At 26.6% G+C, this 24,247-nt stretch overlaps 2 protein-coding genes and 1 non-coding gene across 3 annotated transcripts; 2 read left to right on the plus strand and 1 right to left on the minus strand.

The window, feature by feature from the left end:
- The first annotated feature begins 2,053 nt into the window (after window positions 1–2,053).
- On the plus strand, window positions 2,054–4,669 carry LOC124936595. Its single transcript, XM_047477108.1, has 4 exons — window positions 2,054–2,566; window positions 2,655–2,807; window positions 2,879–3,481; window positions 3,591–4,669. The coding sequence occupies exons 1-4, from the start codon at window positions 2,240–2,242 to the stop codon at window positions 4,560–4,562; spliced, it is 2,055 nt and encodes a 684-aa protein (XP_047333064.1). The 5' UTR covers window positions 2,054–2,239; the 3' UTR covers window positions 4,563–4,669.
- Window positions 4,670–4,896: 227 nt separating this feature from the next.
- Window positions 4,897–4,969, minus strand: TRNAR-CCU. The gene has a single exon. It is a non-coding gene; the product is annotated as a tRNA-Arg (tRNA).
- A 76-nt stretch (window positions 4,970–5,045) lies between these two features.
- LOC124934011 (pentatricopeptide repeat-containing protein At1g80270, mitochondrial-like) lies at window positions 5,046–7,886 on the plus strand. Its single transcript, XM_047474466.1, has 3 exons — window positions 5,046–5,189; window positions 5,343–5,913; window positions 6,425–7,886. The coding sequence occupies exons 1-3, from the start codon at window positions 5,155–5,157 to the stop codon at window positions 7,670–7,672; spliced, it is 1,854 nt and encodes a 617-aa protein (XP_047330422.1). The 5' UTR covers window positions 5,046–5,154; the 3' UTR covers window positions 7,673–7,886.
- The last annotated feature ends 16,361 nt before the right edge of the window (window positions 7,887–24,247 follow it).

Genomic DNA, 24,247 nt, shown 5'->3' on the forward strand with positions numbered 1-24,247 from the left:
AATGGTTATTTTTTTTCAAATACTGATATTTTTTTTGTAATTAAACATGAAAAACAAAAGAGTTACATTTTCAATTAAATCCAAAACAAAAATCAAATTTATTTGTACATCTTATGCATAGAGATAAATAATTAAAGTTTCACTAGAAAGCTACTTTTCTTTCCCACCCAAAAGCAGTATCCAAGAAGAGTAAATATTTTTAAAATTGAATTCATTATCTTATCTAAATTAGCACGATTCCAAAGTTGAATATCCCTATTTTGTTCGCTCGAATAAAAAAAGATTAATAAATAATTTAATCAAATAAAAGTGTATTTAACTTTCATACATTAAAGGAAATAAACCCATTATTGTCATGAGTTTTGTATGAAAAACTTGAGATAATATGATGTATGACAAAGGAAAGTGATCATACATCATGCTATTATATTGCTTTACATTGAAGATTTACATGAAAAATAATAATAATAATGAGGTGTAAATAAAAAGTGAAAAGAAGGTGATTCTAACCACTACTTTGAAGCATGCAAAGATGACAAGACCCATACGTTTTGTAATGGTATAAATGCACATGTGGTGCACATGTTAAGTCAACCATCATCAAATCATCCACCTTTTTAAAGTGACAACAACAAATGGACTACAAATTATTATGTCCATATAGTATTATAATGACCAAACCACATCTCAAAGTGTGTTATTGTTACTACCATAAAACGTGACCCATTTCATTCCAAACTCAATAATTCAACTTAAGTGGAACATCTTCTTATCAACTTTCATATTGAATTGATATTTTAAAATTATAATAATGTATTTCATTTGTTTCCAAATATTTAACACGAAAAAATCTGTATTGTTTTTATAAGAAAATAATTCTCATTTAATTCAAATGAGAGGAATAGACGAGATATAACAAACATTTTTGAGAATCATTTCAAAGATAAACTCATTTGAATTTCTAAATGATGAGTGTTGAAGCATACAAATCGAACATCGAACAATCCAATGAAACAATGTTAAAAGAATATCTATCAAATATTCTGAACGGCAGTTGAAATTATTTTTAGTCAATAATTGGTAGCCAACGTCAAAAAATATTTTGTCAAATAATAATTTACCATATACATATGGCCAAAATAGTACAAATCGGTACATGTAAAATGTCATCCATATGAAAAATCAAATCAAAGAACTCATAACTAAAAATACGAAAACAACTCCCGATCTTATAATTTGATTTTCTTTGTTGTTAAGACAGCGATTGAATATAAACTTGAGAACATCAACCCAATCAAAATATATAAGCAACAAATGATCCACTTGGTTGAGAGAATTATTCAGATCTCAAAATTTCGAGATAAAAAATTCGATCAAGTTATAAAAAATAACGTCATAAACAAAACACAACACCAACTCAAATTTCAATGGTATAAATAGAAACAAAATATCCCGTGTACTAAAAAAGTGATTAAAAAGCCAATACAGAATTATTAATTTGAATACATAGATATTGATATTTTAGGTCGGTATTGAATCTAATAATATAATTTTTGAATTTTTACAAAATACCAAGAATAATTTTCTATTGTTAAATTATGTTACGCAAAATTCATTTGAAGTATAGTTACTTTACAAATAAGAAAAATAAATTATATATAAAAAAGTACTTGAATTATTAGATAAAATTAAATATAAAAAAAAATAAAAATAAAATTACCATATAAAAATATATATTTGAAAAAATTTAGTCCACATAATCTTTCTTATAACACCGAGGAAAAAACTGAAAAAATGTTGAATTAAGCAATTAAATTCATACCCAATCTATATTCATTAATGAGTAAAATTTAATGTTTTTATTTAATTTGCCCACCAAACGGTCCTAAATTAGTAACTATGAAAAAAGGCCGGCGGAAAAGTTATTCTGTTTTTAGCAAAAATTAAATAAAAAATAAAATGTTTTCCCTCACTTTCTCTCTCTAGACGATGCTTCATAAATTTGGTTTATTCTCTCTACAAATAGTGCATACCAGCTGTAATTAACGGCATTATTCGAATCATCATCATCATCTTCAAAACGCCAGCATTTCTCGGAGTCGTCGTCTCCAAAGTTCTTCCTTTTTGTCATCTTTACTCACAACACAGCTTTGGATTCTCTGTTCTGTTTTCTTCATATATTTCTGTAAGATCCGAACAGAATTGCTTCAATTCTCTCGCCAAACTCTCTACCGATCTAATGGTGGTTAAGATGATGAGATGGCGGCCATGGCCGCCCCTTCTATCGAAGAAATTCGAAGTTAGGTTAGTCGTTCGTAGGTATAATCCGGCGATTGTACTGGAATCGGAGGAATCGAAGAAGATGACGGTGGAGATCAGGTGGAAAGGATCTAAGTTTGCCCTAAGTCCTTTCCGACGAACTATTAAGAGGAATTTCACTAAGGAGGGAAGGATTGGAGAAAACGGTGTCGTATATTGGGAGGAAGAGTTTCAATGCGCATGTGGTATTTCTGGTTACAAAGACAATGTTTTCCATCCTTGGGAGATCTCTTTGACACTGTTGAATGTGAGTTTTTTTTGTTTTGTTTTTCTTTATATATAGTTATAGAATCCTGTTGAGAATATGAAATTGATGAATATTTTGCTGGAATCAGAACTTGAATCTAGGGCAGAAGAATAAGGTGTTTATTGTGGGAACAACATTATTGAATCTTGCTGAATTTGCTTCTAAAGCTGATGAGAATGAGTTTGATCTTAATATTCCTGTCATCTCTGCCAGTTCATCTGATCAGTGTGGTTCACTTTTGGTAGGTCTACATTTTTTTTTCAAGCAGTCTTGATTTAGATACTAGATTTCTGAAGTTCATTTTTGTTGCAGATATCACTCAGTTTGTTGGAGATGAGAACAATTCAAGATTCTGCAGATTCAATTCATAGGTCAATAGTTCTGTCTCCTCCCCATATGGTAAAGATGTTTACTGACTATGTCTCAATAAAAAGAACAAAAAAGGGTTATAATGGGGAAGATGGTGGCAGTGAAGGAAAATCATCTGTTAGAAGTGAAGATGGTGACTATACTTACCCATTTGATTCTGAATCATCATCTGATGAATCTGAAAAAGTGGATTCTGATGAAGGGAAAGTGAATCCAACTGTTAGAAAATCGTTTAGTTATGGATCACTAGCTAGTACGAGAATAAAAGGGAATGATGAAGATTGGGTATATTATAGCCACCGAAAGGAAGCAGCAGATGTTGGTTGTTGTTCGAGTATGGAAGATTCCATTGTCTCTGTTTCAGAGACTACTTTGTTACAGAGCTCAAAACGCAGTATCCTGCCTTGGAGGAAAAGGAAGATGAACTTCAGATCTCCTAAAACAAAAGGAGAGCCTCTATTGAAGAAAGCTTATGGAGAAGAAGGTGGGGATGATATTGACTTTGATAGGCGACAACTAAGCTCTGATGAATCACTTTCTTTCGGGGTAAGGACTATAAACTTCTTTCTTAATTACCCACATGTTTGAACCAATCTTACAAGATTTTGTTGATTAACAACTATTTTCTAAATGATAACTGTTTCTGCTTTATTAGTGGTACAAGACCGACGAAGAATCAACTGTAAATCAATCGCCAATATCTGAATTTGGAGATGATAACTTTGCTATAGGCAGCTGGTCACAAATGGAGATAACAAGCCGCGATGGAAATATGAAACTTCAAACCGAGGTTTTCTTTGCTTCTATAGATCAACGAAGCGAAAAAGCTGCAGGTGAGAGTGCTTGTACTGCCCTTGTAGCTGTTATAGCCGACTGGTTCCAGAAGAACCGCGGTCTCATGCCAATTAAGTCACAATTCGACAGTCTAATTAGAGAAGGTTCATTAGAATGGAGAAACCTCTGCAACAACGAGATCTATATGGAAAAGTTTCCAGATAAACATCTTGATCTAGAAACTGTTTTACAAGCCAAAATTCGTCCTCTTTCTGTTAATAGCCAGAAATCCTTTGTGGGGTTTTTCCATCCAGATAATGACATGGATGAAACCGAAGGAAGATTTGATTTCTTGCAAAGTGCAATGTCATTTGACAACATATGGGATGAGATCAGTAACGACGAATACCCTCAAGTTCATATAATCAGTTGGAATGATCATTTTTTTATCCTGAAGATCGAGGAAGAAGCTTATTACATAATTGACACATTAGGTGAAAGGCTACAAGAGGGTTGTCGCGAGGCTTACATCTTGAAATTCGATAAGAACAGCAAGATATACCAACTGCCCAATACTAATCATCAATCTTTAGAGGAAAAACCTGTTGAAGATCATCAAGAACAACCAGTTGTTGTCGATAAGGATTCAACCGAGATTGTTTGTGAAGGGAAGGAATCATGTAAAGAGTATATAAAGAGGTTCTTGGCTGCTATACCAATAAGAGAATTGCAGGCAGAGATTAAGAAGGGTTTAATAACTTCTTCAACTCCACTTCATCATAGGTTACAAATTGAGTTCCATTTCACCCAGATACAACCAGAGGCTCAAACACTTGAAAATAATAACTGTTGATTCTTAAATGTGATTAGTTATAGTTTCTAATTATTACCTTAAATTCACAATTAATGTTTGTGGGTTATAATATAAAATGTTTACCTTTTGTTTTGGCTTGAAGATCCCATTGTTTTGTATTCTTGTATTTGTTATTATAAATCTATTTTACATAGAAAGATTGAGTTCAAGTTGTCTTAGCTAATCTGTCACATAATGATTGGTAATTTGATGGACATACAAAATATAAACTAAGACAAGAAATTAGGGTTTGTTAAAATTATAAACTAGTCCTCAACTATCTAGTCATCACTAAATGTAACCCTAAACTTTTAATAAACGGATAAAAATAAAACGCGTCAGGTAGGGGTCGAACCTACGACCTTCTGCTTAGGAAACAGACGCTCTATCCACTGAGCTACAGACGCTTTTGTTTAAACTTAAAATCTTTATTGTTCATCAATAAATTGCGATTACACATTAAAGAAGAAATGGGTTTTAGGGTTTAAGAGATCTGGCTAAAGGGTCTAAGGCTGCTACTGGTTTAACAATCGTAATTTTCTCTCACTTCCTTTTTCATTTCTGATCCATTTGTTGAATCTTCAAGATCAAGATGTGGGCGGTTCGTCGTCTCAATCATCCTCTTAGGTATGGTATCACCTTCGATTCTCTATCTCCTTTATGAATTCCAATTTAGCATTATGAACCTTGAACGTGTTTCAATGGAAGTATGTTCTTCGCTATTCATGCGAGGGTAGTTAGAGAACATCAAGATGCTAACATAAATCTTATATTGTCCAGGATTAGAACTTTTCGAGCTGTATGTGCTAAATCAGAATTAACCACTTTTAGTGATGACAAAGCTGCTACTGTTAGTCATCTTCCTCAAATGATAAGGACTGAAAACACGTCCTTGAAGGGATTTCATGGAACAAATGATTGTTTCCGTGGGAGGTGTATGTTTTCTTCACAGGCTGGAGGAGTTACAGACAGTGGGGATGAAGAAGATGATCTTGATGATGGTTTCTCTGAACTTGAATCTTCTACAGGTAGTTTAGTTGAGGTTAGTGGGGAAGTAAATAAGGATGAATTAGTTTCAGAACCAGATTTGTCAGATGATGATGATAATGAGGCTGTAGAAGAACATTCGAATGAACTAGATTTGTATGATGAAAATGAGGTCCGTGGAGCTGACAAAGAATCTATTGAAAAGAAATCTGCATTGACATTGTTTAAATCTGTTATGAATTCTTCTTCTGTTGAAAATGCTATGGACAAATGGATTGAGGATGGAAATGAGTTGCAAAAGTTGGATATAAACTTTGTTATGGTTAACCTTCGGAAGCGTCGAATGTATGGGAGGGCCTTGCAGGTTATTCCTAGTACTTTATTTATACATCCTTCAATTTTTTTGATTTCTTGCTAGGCACTAGGAATCTGCCATCATATTCATGAATCCATTTACTCTCATTGTTAGGATAAAAGCTCATTCTGCTTACAAAATTTGTATCAAATCTTGCTAAATGGGAATCGAACTTGAGATTTTTGGTCTCTTAAGTAAGAATCTTGAGCTATACTCTGGTGGGTTCGCTTAAATTACTTATCTTAGTCAGTTTGTTTTGTTAACTCTGTTTAGTTCTTAGTTTATACACAATTTGCAGCTCCTTGAACTCAATTGTTGGCCAATTTAGTAATTTGAGCAATTTTTAAATGTGCATCTAGCAAAACCAAGTATTTGATGCAAGTTGAGGAAGCAAAATGAGTTTTTTTATCTTAAGTATTATTATTGCATTAAATCTTGTTGAATGATGATTCCTATTGGTTATATAATTGTTATTTTCGGGTTTCTATTGTTGGTTTTGATTGGTATATACCCTTTGCAGTTCTCGGAGTGGCTGGAATCGCGTAAGCAGATTGATTTTGTCGAGAGAGATTATGCTTCTAGACTAGATCTGATTTCCAAGGTGAAAGGTCTCCATAAGGCTGAGAATTACATTGACAGGATTCCGGTCTCTTTCAGAGGAGAAGTAGTCTACAGAACTTTACTATGCAACACTGTCATGAACACCAATGTGAACAAATCCGAAGAAGTTTTCAACAAAATGAAAGACCTCGGTTTTCCAATTACATCCTTTTCTTGCAACCAGTTACTCCTTCTCTACAAGAGAACTGACAAGAAGAAAATAGCCGATGTACTCCTCTTAATGGAGAAACAGGACGTCAAACCAACTCTCTTTACTTACCATATGTTGATAGACACAAAAGGTCAATCAAATGACATTACTGGGATGGAGCAGATTTTTGAAACAATGAAATCTGAAGGGATTGAACCCGATACCAAAACACTCTCCCTAATCGCGAAACACTACGTATTCGGCGGACTCAAAGAAAAAGCGATAGCGACATTGAAACAAATCGAAGGAGACAACATTAAAGAGCTTCGTAGGTCTGCACAGGTACTTCTTCCTCTTTATGCAAACCTTGAAGATGCAGAAGAAGTGTCGAGAATCTGGAAAGCTTGCGAGCAAAATCCCACCAGCCAAGAATCGCTTGCAGCTATTGAAGCTTTGGGGAGATTGAACAAAGTGGAAGAAGCGGAGGCAGTTTTCGACGCAATGCAGCTGAAATGGAAGAATCCGTCTTTGAAACAGTACACTACACTTCTCAAAGTTTACGTCGAACAAAAGAAGTTGGACAAAGGGAAAGATCTGGTGAAAAAGATGGCGGAGAGTGGCTTGCGAATTGGTCCCTGGACCTGGGACGTTTTGGTAAAATTATATGTCGCAGCCGGAGAAATAGAGAAGGCGGATTCTATATTGCACAAAGCTGGGAAGCAGAACCAAACTAGGCCACTTTTTCACTCGTTCTTGGTTATTATGGAAGAATATGCGAAGAAAGGAGACATACATAATACGGAGAAGATGTTCAATAGGATGAGACAATCAGGATATGTTTCTAGGGTTAGACAGTTTCAGACTTTATTGCAGGCTTATACAAACGCAAAGGTTCCAGCTTATGGTATAAGAGAGAGGATGAAGGCGGATAATATATTTCCGAATAAGGGTTTGGCCGCGCAGTTGGCTCAGGTTGACCCGTTTAGGAGGACTCCTGTTTCGGACCTTCTCGATTAGGGTTAGCAAACGCATAAACTTGGTTTCTTTGCTGTTTGCTGGTTTTGGTAAACATAATTATATTATTTGTCTTTGTTTTCTTAATCCTGTAAACATGACATTCCTCAAATCTATCTTTTTAACTACTTTTGTTTATTCATGAAAATGGATTTCAGCTAGTCATTTAGAATTGGAGAAAATAGTAAAACATTTTAAATGTTCTTTTTATAGTTTGTCTAATTTGCTATTTCTGTTTTTGTAATAATTCGTGATAAAATCTATAATAATTAGTGTCTTAAAGAGCTTTTCAGTTAAAAAATTCATTCCTACTGTTATTGTTGGTTTGTCAAAATCCATATATATTATAAAAGATAGAATAATAAAACTAGTTGGAAATAAAATTTTGAAAATATTTTTAGAAAATTAGTAAATCAAAATAAGTTTAAGAAATAAAAAATTTAAATATATATATATTTTTTTTTCGTAAATTCAAACTTTTAACAAAATAAAGGACTTATCTTTATCACTATATTCAAATAATTTATAATTATTTTGATTGATTTTTTAGTTTGATTATTTTACTTACACCAATACTAATATAGTAAATGAAACAAAATATTAATAAATAAAGAAAATAAAATCATGGAACACAAAATAGTACCTCTTAGGTTCATTGGGGTCTAATGGACTAAAATATGGCTATCATATAATTATTTAAGATAAATATTAAACTACATTTTATTTTAAATTATTATTTTTTATTTTATAATTATGTATAATATTTTTAAAAAAAATACTAAAATATTATCATCCTCAATTATTAAATAACTGGGTTATTAAATAACTCAAATCCAAAGAGTAATTAAAGTTTTATTCGAATTTAGAATTTAAAGGTTATTAATATATAATAATAATAAAGTAAAATGAGATTGTAAGAATATTAAAGATTATTAATATATAATAATAATTAAAAATTAAAATATTTAATATTTTAATTAATAAATTACTTAATTTAATATATTATATATATATATAAATAAATTTAATTTGCTTGAATTATGAAAATATCTTAACCAAGCCAAACCATTCCTCCGGCTTAGCCTTGTGAAGAATTGAAGATAGAGAATTGTGTTAGATTTTTTTTTAAAAAAAAATCATATATGAAATTTGTATTTTTCTCTTTAAACTCTTAAATAAAATTACAAGAAGAAATCAAAAATCAATCCACAAAATTAATATTAAATATATATACTAAGTTATTTTTTATGAAACAGGTTGAATATGAATTTAAGTGGTTCAATAATTTTATAAAAAATGAAATAAAATGAAGACTAAATCTAAACAAATAAAATTTTATATAAATTGGAAATTTACTTGCTAAAATAAATTTCTTAATAAGAATTGTAATTTTTTTTTAATATGACAAGAATAATTTATAATAGATAGGTTTCCTACATAATTATATTTTTTTTATTAACATTTTCAAATAAACTAAAATTAAATAAATGCAACAAAAATCAATCAACAAATAAATACAAATAAAATAAAACATTGTGTCTGCAATTTTTTTTTTATAACATGAGTTTTTTTCTCCCCTACATATTCCTTCCAAATAAAATAAATAATTTTTTATTAACACACAAATGCATGTAATTATTTTCAGAACATGAGTTTCACTATCCCTACATATTCTACGAATATAAAAAGTATTCTCCTACGGGAACTAGTTTAGCTGCTCGAATCTGAACCATCGTGAATCTCCAACCATCGTGAATCTCCATATGCATACTGATATCCGTCCGGGTATCATCTGCAGGGGAACGAACTATCCCTCTCATCTTTGCCTCTCTTCGTCCTAGAGACCGTGCCATTCTGGAAGTCTGTGTCATGGTTGGAATCTTCACTGTGAAGGTCTTTTTAGGTCTTTCTCTTTCTCCTCGGTCTGATCTGGTTGGTTGGTTCTAGTTAATTAGTATGCAACACAAAAAAATGTATGCAATTAAGAAGAAAATATGTTCAAGACAATAAATATAAATCCTATTTGGATGATCATATGTTTCAAAGTACTTAACTGCCTCAATTGTTCTTATAAACCATAAATTTTTTTTAATTAATTTTATAACTTCTTAATCTTAATTTCGGTATCATATAAATATTAATTGAAAACAAAATTTCCCCACATAAATACCCATTTCAGTTTTATTTTGTTTTATGTCTTCAAAAACTAATTTTCATGACAGAGTACATGGTTTGGTAATATTCCAGTTTTTATTTTAATTGTATTAATTAGCTTAGCTATTAATAATAATTTATCTTTCAATTATCAAAATATTGACACAATATTTAGAACAAACAACAAAAATAACTATTCATTTCCTATGAATTGATCAAACAAAACAGTGAATATTATATTAAAGTACTATGAAGTGTTACATATTGATTTTTTTTTCTATTTGAATTCACATGTTTATTTATTTAATTTATTAATTAAAATATTAAAATACATTTTAAATTATATAAAATTTTAAATTTAAATATAAAATAACATTATAATTGTAATAATATAAAAGGATTGTATAATAAATTTTATTGTAAATTTGATATTCTTTGTATTTTTTCCTAATTCATCAATTAAAAATTTTCTTGCTTTCTACAAGAATTGAAGGGACTTATTTGTGTATTTTTATATATATATATATATATATATATATATATATATATATATATATATATTAAATAATTTAATTTATTAATTAAAATATATTTATTATATTCTTATAAAATTTGAATTTTAAATATAAGTGAATATTATATTAATTTAATTAGTTAATAATTTAAATAATTTATTTTTTCATAAAGTTTTTTTTTTAAATCTAATAAAACTTTCAAATGCATAATTTGAAGCAAACCCCTAAATATAGTTTGACATATATGAGAAAAATTAATTAATTAATTAAAATTTTAATTTATTAAATGTTTAAAAAAATATAATATAAATAAAAATACATAAATAAGTGACATTAATAAAAATAAAAAATGAGAAATTTTTAATTGATCAAATAAAATAAAAGTATAGAGAAGATCAAATTTACATAATCATCATCCTACCATTCAAATTATAGAAATATATATATATATATATATATATATATATATATAATCTAGCTTTTAAATAAAATATCCAAGCAAATTAATATGCTTAACTAAAACAAAATTAAATTCATTTAAAGAAAGAAGTTATAAAAAAACAAAAAGTATTAAATATTATAATTATTTAATTTTACACAACTTTTAATATATTATTAATTAAGAAGTTTCTAATAATTATATTGTTGGCAGTATGAATTCTAAAAAGTATAATAAAATTAACTTAATCTAAAAAAAATTAATAAAAAAGAAAAGAAAAAAAAAGTAGCATATAATATTATTTCTCTCTCTTCTGTACGAGTCGCTCTCATTTCTTTGACTGTCCTACGGTCTCCTAATATTTCATTCTTTTTTGTCACATAAAATGGATGTTTCTGACAACCAAAAAAATTTAGAAAACATTTTTATTTATTTTTTCTAAAAAACATTTTTAATTTGTCTTGAATTTATTTATATTTTATTTGTTAAAATATGTTTAATTAATTAATTATAACAAAATAATATGTTGTTAACTTAGAATTTAAATCATAAATATGTAATAACAAAATAGTTAACCTCCTTTTTGTTTTGAGAATTATTTATGGGCCCAATCGCATTGTCCCAGCAGTCAAGGCCCAACGTGAAATTATCTATAAATACAATGAGTTTGGAGTTTCTAAGACAAAGAATGTTGAGCAAAATCTCCACTGATGTTTCATGGCAACTGGAGGTTTATGAAAAAAAAAACTATAAAAGTCAATTTGAATGGTTGGATTAAACTTACTAAAGTCGATTCGTTCTATATTTTTTTATTGTTGGATTATACTTACTAAAGTCGATTTGAATTGTTTAATTGTTGGTAGTTTGATAGCTCTTGACGAAGCTTATTACTCATAAGCATTGTCGCTTCTACGATACTCAATATGTGAGTTATTTCCCCCTCGTTTATACATTATTAAAGAGGATCCGAGTTTTTAAAATTAAATATGCTTCTTATGTGTGGATGAACTTATAATTTTTTTTATATAACTAATGCTTAGTAATGTTTCTAATGATAGCATTTGATGAAGTTTAAAAAAAATAAAGTTAAAGGTTAAATTATCTTCTTTTCATTTCACCATAAATTTATCTACATCCCCTTATAAGTTAGTCTTAGATTTATTTTAGTATTTTACCACTAAAGAGTTTTAAGAATTTTTTTATATTTTTTTTGTTACGGATAAATATCTAAATTATGTAAATTTTATTTTATAAATTCTATGAAGAAACATTATTAAAGACATGATAGAGATTATACATTATATATTAAATTAAACTATGATATACATAAGATAATAAATAACATAGATTGAATAAATTTGTTCTATAATTAATTAGCATAGTGAAAAATAGATATATCATACTCAATTTATCATATTCTTCTTCATTATCATTTTCCATTCATATTTTACTATACTCATTTTCCCCTTCTTAATGAATTCATTTTTCTATAATCTAAGTTCAATTAAAATTCAAATTTTTTATATGATTTCTATTTGAGAAGCATAGAACAAGTCTCAAATATTATTTTCTATATTTTATATCTTGTGTTTTATATTTACCAAAATTATCAACAAATATAATATAAGTTTAACAAAGTCAAATAACTCTTGTGGGGATAGAATTCAGTCGATTTGTTTAAATAAAAAATATTATAGCATTATTTCATGTCAATTGACAAAATAAAATAATGTTATAATATTTTTTTTTATTCAAACAAACCTGTTGTGGTTCTATCTCCACGAGAATTATTTTACTTTTTCAAATTTGATATATATGGATAATTTTTTTTTAGTAATTATCACAAAAAGAATAATGTTAAATCTATGAATAATTTTTGTTGGTAGATATGCATATTATATTTTTTTTACCTATTATAATATATTCTAGTTAGTTACTATGAACTTATTAAGGAATTTATTAAGATCGATCTTTAAAGAGAGTGCAATATCTTCAGCAAAATTGAACATAAATTTATAATGACAATTTTTTTTAGAATAAATAACTACAATTTATCATCAAATAATGTTTGTTCTTAATTTTTAATTTATTTTTGACCAAATTACCCTTTCTCTTACTCAATTTTTATTTAATGATTTTGTTATTTTTAATAGATAAAGGAATTAATTAAATATTTGAACTGATATATTTGATTTGGAAATTCAGATCATCTACAAATCTGTAATTAAAAATAAAATAAAATTGGTAAGCCCTATGCTACTGCATATTTGTATTTGGTAAAGTCACATCCTTAAACCTATCTCCAATGCAATTGTTGTTCATATATATATATATATACACAAATATATTTTTAATTATATACAATTTAAATTTTAAATAAAAGGATGATACAATAATAATTATTATTCTACAAATTAAATTTGATATCATATTCTTTTCTTTGTACTATTAGTCTATTTCTGTAAATTTGATCTTCTTATTCTGAAAAGTTGATCTTCTTTGTACTATTTTTTTTTAATTTATCAATTGAGACATCTATGAACAAAATTGTTTATACCACTAAAGTCTTTATACATCAATTGAAAAATCTGTATTCCCTTTTAAAAATTGACATTGAATTAGTCTTTGTCTTAAAGATTTATTTTACCACTGAAGTGTTTTTGAGAACTTTATATCTCTTTTTGATTATGAATAAATATCTAAAGTTTGTAAATTTTATTTTTTACATTCGAAATCAATAAAATAGAATATATTAACATATATTAATTAAATTTGTTTTATTATTAATTAGAATAATATAAAATAATAGATATATGATAACCTTATTCATCATCTCCTTTAACCTCATTTTCTTCATTATTAAGTTCTGACAAATTTTATAACTAAACTCTTCTCATTATATTTTCCTCATTTTCATTCAACTTTTTTTATTTTATTTTTCATTTTGTATCTCCTAGGTGATAAAATAAATTAATATGTTAATTAAAAATATTATTATAGTATTTATTTACAAATTAAATATAATAAGTATAATTATCATGTCTTCAATATTGAGAAACATATACTATTTATAAAATGATAATCTTGATATCATATTTTATCTATCTATATATGTATATAGATTATGTTTATATGAACATGAAGCAAAGTAGCCATCAAATTTATATAGAAGCATTTAAGTTTAAGTAAATCAAATAATTTATGAGGTGAAATAATAATAGTCGGTTTGTTTGAATGGAAAATATGATAGCATGTTTTCATAACAGTGGCTTAAAACAATGATTCAACAAAAAATTACTAAATATAATTGATATTATATAGATTGTTGTTGGACTATTGTTGTAATTACTGTCGTGAAATCATACTATAATATATTTTATTCAAATAAATCAACCGTTCTTATTCTCTACCTAAACTATTTGACTTTCTACAAAATTTGTTGATAATTTTGGTGGCTGTTATTTTTTTTATAAGAATGCATCTACTTATTTATAAATGTACGGTATCTTTATAAAAGTATACTATCATTTTGAAAATGAAAAAAATAATAATATTGAAGACACAGATTAATTATAATTGTTATATTTGATTTATATATAAATATTATAAAAATATTTTTATTTTATTAATATGTCAAAATTGGAATATCGTTTACAAGAAAGTCACTCTCTACATTGATTTTAATGCACTTTAAGAGTTATATTTGATTTATATATAAATATTAAATTCCAAAAATAAAAATTGAACAATATTTTAGGAGTTAAAAGAAAATGTGATATTAAGAATGATAAAAAGACTATAAAAAAAAATTACATTGATAGAGAAGTTTACAAAATTTGTAAAAAAATATTCAAGATGATCTCTAGTATTTCCTAGCTAATAAAAAAAAAAAATTGAAATTTGAGTGCATCATTCTGTATGTCATATTTGATTGTTTCCTTCATTTATCTTAGACATTGTCAAAGTTCTAACCAAACCCATTATATATAAACAAAAGACAGATTTTGAATTCAAGTAGAATGTGGTTAAGAAATTGCAGAAACAACTTTGTTTGGTGGATTTGACTATAAGTACAAGATTAATTTTAGTGTTTTTAAAATTAAAGAAGTTTCTTATGTGTTGTAACCTATTGAAACAGTAGCTGTTGAATTTCGTCAAGATTTAAAAGAAATAGAGCTGATATCTATTGTTGAAAAAATGGTCCCGACACATAAAAAACATCTTTTGTTTTAAAAACGTTAAAGGTGATCGTCTTGTATAAAATATCTAATCCACCCAATAATGTTGGTTCTACAATCTTTTCAAAGCTAACAATGTCTTTTAAAGTTAATCCTCGTTTAGATAGGTGTGACATTAAAATATTAGTAAAGGAAACCGTAAAGTCTTAATAGAGATAATCAAAGGGCGAGCTATAACCATTTTGTAGGTAATGAATGTAACGGTTGCAAGAATACAGTCTTTCATGTTATCACAAGTGTCACTGTCAGTTAAAGAGAAGTGGAACCCTATAATTTGATCTAATGTTGACAGTTTTTGGAAACTCAATTTGTATTTTGTGTATGAATTTGGATCCTATAACATTTCAATTGAGACAAGAACTATGAACTAAATTGTTTATTGTCACTTGATTGATTGCAGGATGAAAAGGTAACCGTGGCTTAAAGACAGTATTAAGGTAAAACTCTTGGTCTAATAACAGATAAATATTTTAAAAATAAAAAAAAATGTTTCATTAATAGTTGTACTTTATATGAAATAAAATAACAATCAAATTTATTTACAAACATTCAAGTTTAAGTAAATCAAATAAATTATGAGGTGAAATAATAATAGTTGGTTTGTTTGAATAGAATATATTATAGCATGTTTTCACAATTGTGGCTTAAAACTAGGGGTGAGCAAACGGGTAAACCCAACCTGTATTACCCAACCCATATTCAACCCAAATTAAATTTACCTAACCCATAATTCAACACATATTATTTACTAATATGGGTTGGGTATGGGTTGGGTAACCCAAATTATTTTATTTTTATTTTTTCATTAAACATGTATTTGACTCATTTAACACATTTTTATTCGTTTAACACGTTTTCACGTTTTTTCACGTTTTTGACATTTTTAATACGTTGTTCACACGTTTAAAACGTTTTGACACGTTTAACACGTTTTTGGCACGTTTAACACATTTTTGACATGTTAAATACGTTTGACACATTTTTTCATGTTTTCGACACGTTTAATACATTTGACACATTTTTGGCACATTTTGACACGTTTAACATGTTTTTCACATTTTTGACACGTTTCACACGTTTTTCACGTTTTTGGCACGTTTTGACACGTTTAACACGTTTTCCACGTTTGTGACACGTTTTGACACATTTAACACGTTTTCACGTTTTCGACACGTTTAATACGTTTTTCACATTATTGACACGTTTCACACGTTTTTCACATTTTTGGCACGTTTTGACACATTTTCCACGTTTTGAGACGTTTAACACGTTTTTAACACGTTTGACACATTTTTCACGATTACGACACATTTAACACATTTTGACACATTTTTCACGTTTTTGGCATGTTTAACACGTTTTGACATATTTAACATGTTTTTCACGTTTTTCACATTATTAACACGTTTAACACGTTTGTAATATGTTTAACACATTTTTCACACGTTTTCACGTTTTTGGCACGTTTCACACGTTTTGACGCATTTTCCACGTTTTTGGCACGTTTAATACGTTTTCCATGTTTTTGGCACATTTTGATACATTTAACACGTATAACATATTTTTCACATTTTTGACACGTTTAATATGTTTTCACATGTTTGATGTCAAACATGTGAAAAACATATTAAACGTGTCAAAAATGCCAAAAACATGTTAAACATGACAAAAACGTGTTAAAACTTATCAAAACGTGTTAACGTGCAAAAGAATATGTTAAACATGTCAAAAATATGTTAAACATGTCAAAAATATGTTAAATGTGTAAAACGTGTTAAAATATCGAAAACGTGTTAAACATGCCAAAAACGTGAAAAACGTGTTAAACATGTTACAAACGTATTAAACATGTTACAAACATGTTAAACGTGTTAAGAATGTGAAAAACGTGAAAAACATGTTAAACATGTCAAAAACGTATTAAACATACCAAAATATGAAAAACGTGTTAATGTGTGAAAAAACGTGTCAAATATCAAAAACGTGTTAAACATGCCAAAAACGTGAAAAAACATGTTAAATGTGTGAAACACGTGTTAAACGTGTGAAAACATGTTAAACATATAAAAAAACGTGTTAAACGTGCCAAAAACGTGAAAATCGTGTTAAACTTTTCAAAAACGTGTTAACGTGTTAAATGTGTCAAAAACGTAAAAAAAAACGTGTTATATTTGTCAAAAACGCGTTAAACGTATTAAACATGTCAAAAACGTGTTAAACGTTACAAAAACGTGTTATTAGTATGAAAACGTATTAAACCTGTCAAAAACTTGTTAAACGTGCCGAAAACGTAAAAACGTGTTAAACGTGTGAAAAATATGTTGTAAGTGTGAAAACGTGTTAAAAATATTAAAAACGTGTTAAATGTGTCAAAAACGTGTCAAAATGTGAAAACATGTTAAACGTGTGAAAAACGTGTTAAAAATATCAAAAACGTGTTAAAATGTCAAAAACGTGTTAAACGTGTCAAAAACGTGAAAATCGTATTAAACTTATCAAAAACGTGTTAAATATGTTTAAAACGTGTTAAACGTGCCAAAACGTGAAAATCGTATTAAACTTATCAAAAACGTGTTAACGTGTTAAATATGTTAAAAACGTGTTAAACGTGCCAAAAACATTAAAAAAAAACGTGTTAGACTTGTCAAAAACGCGTTAAACATATTAAATATGTCAAAAATGTGTTCAACGTGACAAAAACGTGAAAAATGTGTTATTAGTGTGAAAATGTGTTAAACATGTCAAAAACGTGTTAAACGTGTCAAAAACGTGAAAACGTGTCAAAAATGTGAAAACGTGTTAAACGTGTGAAAAACGTGTTAAACGTGTGAAAAACGTGTTAAACGTGTGAAAAACATCTTATAAGTGAAATATGTTAAAATTATTAAAAACGTGTTAGATGTGTGGAAAACGTGTTAAACGTATGAAATATATGTTAAACATGTCAAAAACGTATTCGACTTGAAGTTGGAAGATGATTAGTTTATATTGGATTAATAATAGAGAATTAAACTAAATGTATATAATTTGGGTAATTTAGGTAACCCTAACCAACTCAAATTAAACTCAACCCATATTCAACCCAACTCATATTCAACTCAACCCATATTAACCAACCCAAATTAATATTTTGGGTTTGGGTTAAGGTTGGGTGGATAAACTCATATATATTATGTTCACCCCTACTTAAAACAATGACCCAACAACCATTTATGAAATGTAATTGATTTTATAAATTGCTGTTGTGCTATTGGTTAAACCAGCAATTCTTATTCCATACATGAACTATTTTACCTTTTCAAATCTAATGCTAAATCTATTGATAATTTTGGTGGCTAAATTGTTTGTTTTTTTTATAAAAATGTATTTACTTATTAAAAAAATGTACGAAAATGGAAAAGATTTCTATTAATATTGAAGAAGAATAATTATAATTATTATATTTGATTTATATATAAATATTATAACAATATTTTTATTTTATGGTTTATGGTTTATGAGAAACAATATTAATTTTTTTTTTTTAATATTGAATAGAGATGAAGAAGATATAATGAGAATAATTCAGATACAAGCCTCATGTATCATAGATTATCACAAGAAAAAATTTAAAATGATTAAAGAGTCAATATTAATTATTATTCTTATATGTATATAAAATGTCTTACTTAAATCTTATTTTCATTTTAGAATATTGTTGGTATTTGGATAAAGATAAGATACCATTCAGACATTTTGTTTATTTGTAACATCGTTAATAAGCTTCCTCTTGGATATCTAAGGAGTAATTAAGGTCTTATTCATAACAATCCTCTACCTATATATAACTATTGTACACTAAAGAAATTATATTAAAGTATTATCAGGGTTATATAGACTGAGATGTTTTAAAATTTAATTTTTAATTTATTTATAAATTGATATATTTTTAATTATATATAAATAAAAGGATGGTACAATAATAATACTTTTTGCTGCAAATTTGATTTGATTTGATTTGGTTGTACAATTATAATACTTTTTCTGCAAATTTGATCTTTTTATTTGTGTATAAAAAAGCACTGAATGGATATTAATTGATGAGTATTCTGCAAAGTTAATTTATGAAAAAGTTAATATCTTTTAATTTAAATGTTTTTTAACCAGATAATTAAGCTGGAATTTTTTAGTCTCACTTTTTTTCATAATATTTTTGAGTTACTTTTTTTTTCACCATAAATTTCTGCTCATTATTCCCTTTTAAAGGTTAACCATGTATAAGTTAGTCTTATTTTACCACTAAATAGTTTTGAGAACTTTATATCTCTTTTGGTTACAAATAAATATTTAAATTGTGTAATTCTTTTTAGAATTTGATAAAAGATTATACATTATATGTTAAATTAAACTTATTGATTAATAATTATAAATAAATTAAATTGTGACATAACATATATATATAACCTTATATATCTATCTATTTACCACTATCATTCTTATTTTCATTACTCATTACTTATTTTTCTCCTATTAATGATTGGGTAATTCAAAATTAATAATATTTTCAATAACATAAAATATAATAACTTCTTGCATTAAACTTATTTATTTTGGTTAAACTAAATATACTTTCATTGAATTATACAAAATTTATCTCAAACTTCTTGATTTATACATACAGATTATTTAGATATTATGAAATACTAATTTATTTTATAAATAATTTAAAATTATTTTTAGTTAAATATGAGTTATTTATATAAGGATTTTGTTTTCAATACTTTGATTTTGATTGGAAAAAAGAAATTATAGGATTTGATAAAGATTTTATTTGTTTTATGCGTAATCAAACAAAAATCAATAAGTTTTATTATTAATTCAATAATAATAAAAAATATTAGTAAATTTTATTATTAATAAATTATATTATAACTTTTGAAATGGTTTTACATGTTGATGTTGAAGCTTTTCATAACATATTTTATTCATACAAATTAGCTGAAATGATTTTCTTAAGCATAATATTGTATTTTTTGGATAAATTTGTTGGCTATTTTACTTCCTATAATGAAATGGAAAAGAGTGACTAATATTATTAAGTCAAATTTTTTTGATTAGAATAATTTTTTTAAAAGTTAGATGAGACTAATAAAAAACAATGAAAAGGGTTCTATGTTTTTATAATATATATAATGTCTAATTTAATTTTTTTTTTTTAAATATGTAAAGTGTCTAATATTCAAAGAAACTTTGATAATAGATGTACAACATGTTCTATATTATTTTCCTTTAGTCATTTCAATAGAGACATCTATAAACAAAATTGTTAATTCTGAGTTTAATATATGCATTTTATTTTTACATCTATAAATTTTTTAAATATTTAATTTGTTGATTGATTACAGGATAAAAATGTAGGGGACAAGGTTCCAGTGGCTTCAAAGCAATATTTTTGAGTCTCACTTGATTGATAATATTTTTGAGTTAGTTAACTAAATTCATATCAGAATATATATATATATATTCATTATCTTCCTCTCATCTTTAGATAGAAAATTTGCAATTTTTTTCGTATTCATTTTTACACATTTATACTTCTAGAACAAATAACTCAACTGACAATTAACTCAACATGTTTGTAAAGTCTGTTATTACACTTTAAATTAAAATAAGATTTAAACTTATTAGTCACATAATTTGCTGTTATACAAATTGGATCAGAACCTTTTCATTATATTTTTTTTCAATCCCATATAACTTTCTAAATTTTTTTTATTATAATCTTGTTTTTGTAGTTTACAAAGAAAAACAAAAATGTTTAATATATTAAAATATAGTAATTATAATTATTTACAAATGAGTTGTCTTCTTTCTGCATAGTTAAAATGCATAGTTTAGAGGTAAAAGTGTATATTTTTGAAAACAAAATAGTCACCAAATTTATAATCTATGATACATCATTAGACTTTAGAAAATCAAATAGCTCTTGAGGTGAACTCCCGTAGGTTTGAATAAAATATGTTATATGAGAATTAACATCAATTTTCAAAAATTATAATGTAAATTGTTTATAATATAAGCTTACTAATTCCTCTTTGATTATTATTATTAATAATAAAATTTACTATTCTGATCACTTATAAAACTAATAAAATTTTCTCTCAAATATCTTGTCTTTGAGAAAAAAATTATTAGTTTATACTTAATCAAATAAGTTTTATTATTAATTTAATAATAATTTAATAGTATTAATAAGTTTTATTATTAATCACATATCTATAACATATTTTATTCAAAATCATTTCAATAGTTATTGATTATCTGAAGTCTAATAGTTTTGTTGATGCTATTTTGTTTTCTATAAACATACTTTTTACATATAAAATGATGACTAGGTAGAGGAAGACTACCAATTATTAAACAAAAAGACAGTTTTCTAATCCCAATATTTAAGACAAGGTACTAATTATATTTAAATATTTTGATAAAAAAATGTTTTTTTGTTTATAGAAATAAGATTAGAATAAAAGATTTAAAAAAATTATATGGGACAGAAATAATGAAAAACAATTATAATTATAATTTTGATTATAATAAACAATTTATTCATAAAAATATTATGATTATAAATATTGTCGGCAATTAAACTATGGTCTTGTTCGGATTGAGTTTTTTTAAAAAACTAGAGAGGGAAAAAAGTAATGATTGGTGATGATTTTGAGGAGGTGATAATTATTTTTGGTAAAAAGACTAAAAAGGTATTGATATATATGAATAAAATAAAAAACAATAATTTAAAATAGATGATATTTTAGTATTTTAGTTAATGAAATGAGTGATGTGATTGTTGAGAAGTAATTAATTGAAAAATTGATTTGGAATGGATTTTTTTAAAAACCCAAAGAGAACAAAGCCTATGTCCACATCTGCAAATATTTTATAAAATGTTTATATATAGTTTAATATTTGAAAATAGCTAATTAGTTGCAAAAATATTATAAAAATATTTTTAATTATATAGAATTTAAATTTTAAATAAAAGGATGGTAGAGTAATAATGATTCTGTAAATTTGAAATGATATCCTATGTACTATTTCTGAAAATTGATCTTATTCTGCAAATTTGATTTCTTTTTATTTTTTTTACAGGAATTGATTGAGGACAAGAGGTGTAGAGAAAGCTGATAGGTAGGTTTCCTTTTCAGAAAAAACTTGATCCCTTTTCAGGTAATCAATGAAAAAGTTAATATCTTTAATTAAATGTATATTTAATAAGATATATAATAATGGATTTTCTAGGGTATCCATTAAATCCGAAAACCCCATTCCTCAAACCCATGGGGAAGTCTGTTGAGGAACCAATTGATGATTGGATCAAACTTATTAATTCCTGTTTGATTACCCATAAAACTAATAAAATTTTCTCCAAATTCTCTAAATTTTTATTTTCTATCAGATTTGCATTCTTTAAAATACATAATACCTCAATAATCTGTATAATAGATAAGAAAATAAATTTCAAAAAAGTTTTGGATTATACAATAATATTATATAAGGAAAATATAAAATGACACCTACTATTGAGTTTTGGTCAAAATAATTAAAAATTATTTTTAGTTAAATATAGTTAACCTTCAACGTTTTGAATCTTTCTTTAACGTTTTTTAAACTAAAAATCTTTCTTATGTGTTAGGACTAATATATTGATTCAGTGATGTTATTTCGTCAAGGTGTCAAATGTAACTGAGATCATATTTTTAATGATGAGTTTGAAATTGTTTCTAATGGTTACTTGACTTTAAATTTTAAGACTCATTGAATTCCATTTTTTTGTCTAATTAAAATTCGATAATTTTATCTGATTACTATTTGAATTAAATTTGTTTATAAGGAATGAGATTTCGAGAGATTACATAAGCAATATTTATAAATGAGAAAGGTCCTTGATATAGTCATTTATATGTTATTTCATGTGTTTTTAATATTTTGTTGAAGTTTAACCCTATCAAATTTTGACTTATTTTGGAACAAAATGAATTTGGATTCAAATGGTATTACATAGGAACCTATATCTTTTAAATATTTAATTTGTGAGCTTAATATATGGATTGTTGATTGATTGTAGGATGAAAATACAAGGAATAAAAGTTATAGTCACTAAAAATAATATTAAGGTAAAACTTTTGAGTCTCATTTTATAATATTTTTAAGTTAGTTATTATGGTATAACTTTAATATTATTTCTCTAGTCGAAAAATAATTAAAACACTTAATGCTACTAGGGACCAAAATTAATGCTACTTGAGTAGTTTCCTTTGGATTTATCATTTGCCATATATTATAAACGATATAATAATAAAACTAGTTGAAAAATGTTCATAGAAATAAAATTTTGATTTTTTTTTTTATAAAATTAGTTTAAAAATTAAAAAATATAAATATATATAATTTTTTGTGTGTAAATTCAAACTCTTAAAAAAGGACTTATCCTTTATCACTGTATTCAAATAATTTATAATTATTTTGATGGATTTTTTAGGTTGATTTACACCCATAATAATAGTAAATGAAACAAAAATATTAATAATAAATAAAATAAAATCATGTAACACAAAATAGTACCTCTTAGGTTCATTGGGTCTAATGGACCAAAATATCGGGAAATTTGACGAAATAACCATGATAATAAGGTTATTTTCAAATTTAGCATAGCTAGAATAAATTTAGCAAATATAACCTTTTGCCATTGGCAAAAGACATCTTTACCCTTTAATTAAAATATACCCTTTTTTATTTCTCAATCCATTTTCCCTCTCTCTCTTCATTTGAGTCTCATCTTTCTCCCCCGACCCTCAAATCTCTCTTTTTCTTCTCCCCCGACGATCCAAGTGAACCCACAAAACAAAGAAGTCGATCGATCAACTCCCCGAGGTAACGCCGGAATGCCTTCATCATTTCAGGTGAGTTATGCCCGTTTTTCCGTCGTTTTCCTTGTATGCATGCTGAAATAGAAAATGGTTTAGGATTTAGGGTTTGATTTAAGATTTTAGATGGCGACTGAATGATTTTAAGGGTGGTTGAATGCTTTATGGTTTAATATCCATCTATCGTAGGCGTCGCAAACGAAAATGCATATGTCGTCTGCGAAAATGCATCTGTCGCATGCGAAAATTGCGCATCTGTCGCATGCGAAAATTGCGCATCTGTCGCATGCGAAAATTGCGCATCTGTCGCCTGCGAAAATTGCGCATCT

Source organism: Impatiens glandulifera, chromosome 4, assembly GCF_907164915.1.
Source record: "Impatiens glandulifera chromosome 4, dImpGla2.1, whole genome shotgun sequence".
NCBI classification, from domain to species: Eukaryota; Viridiplantae; Streptophyta; class Magnoliopsida; order Ericales; family Balsaminaceae; genus Impatiens; species Impatiens glandulifera.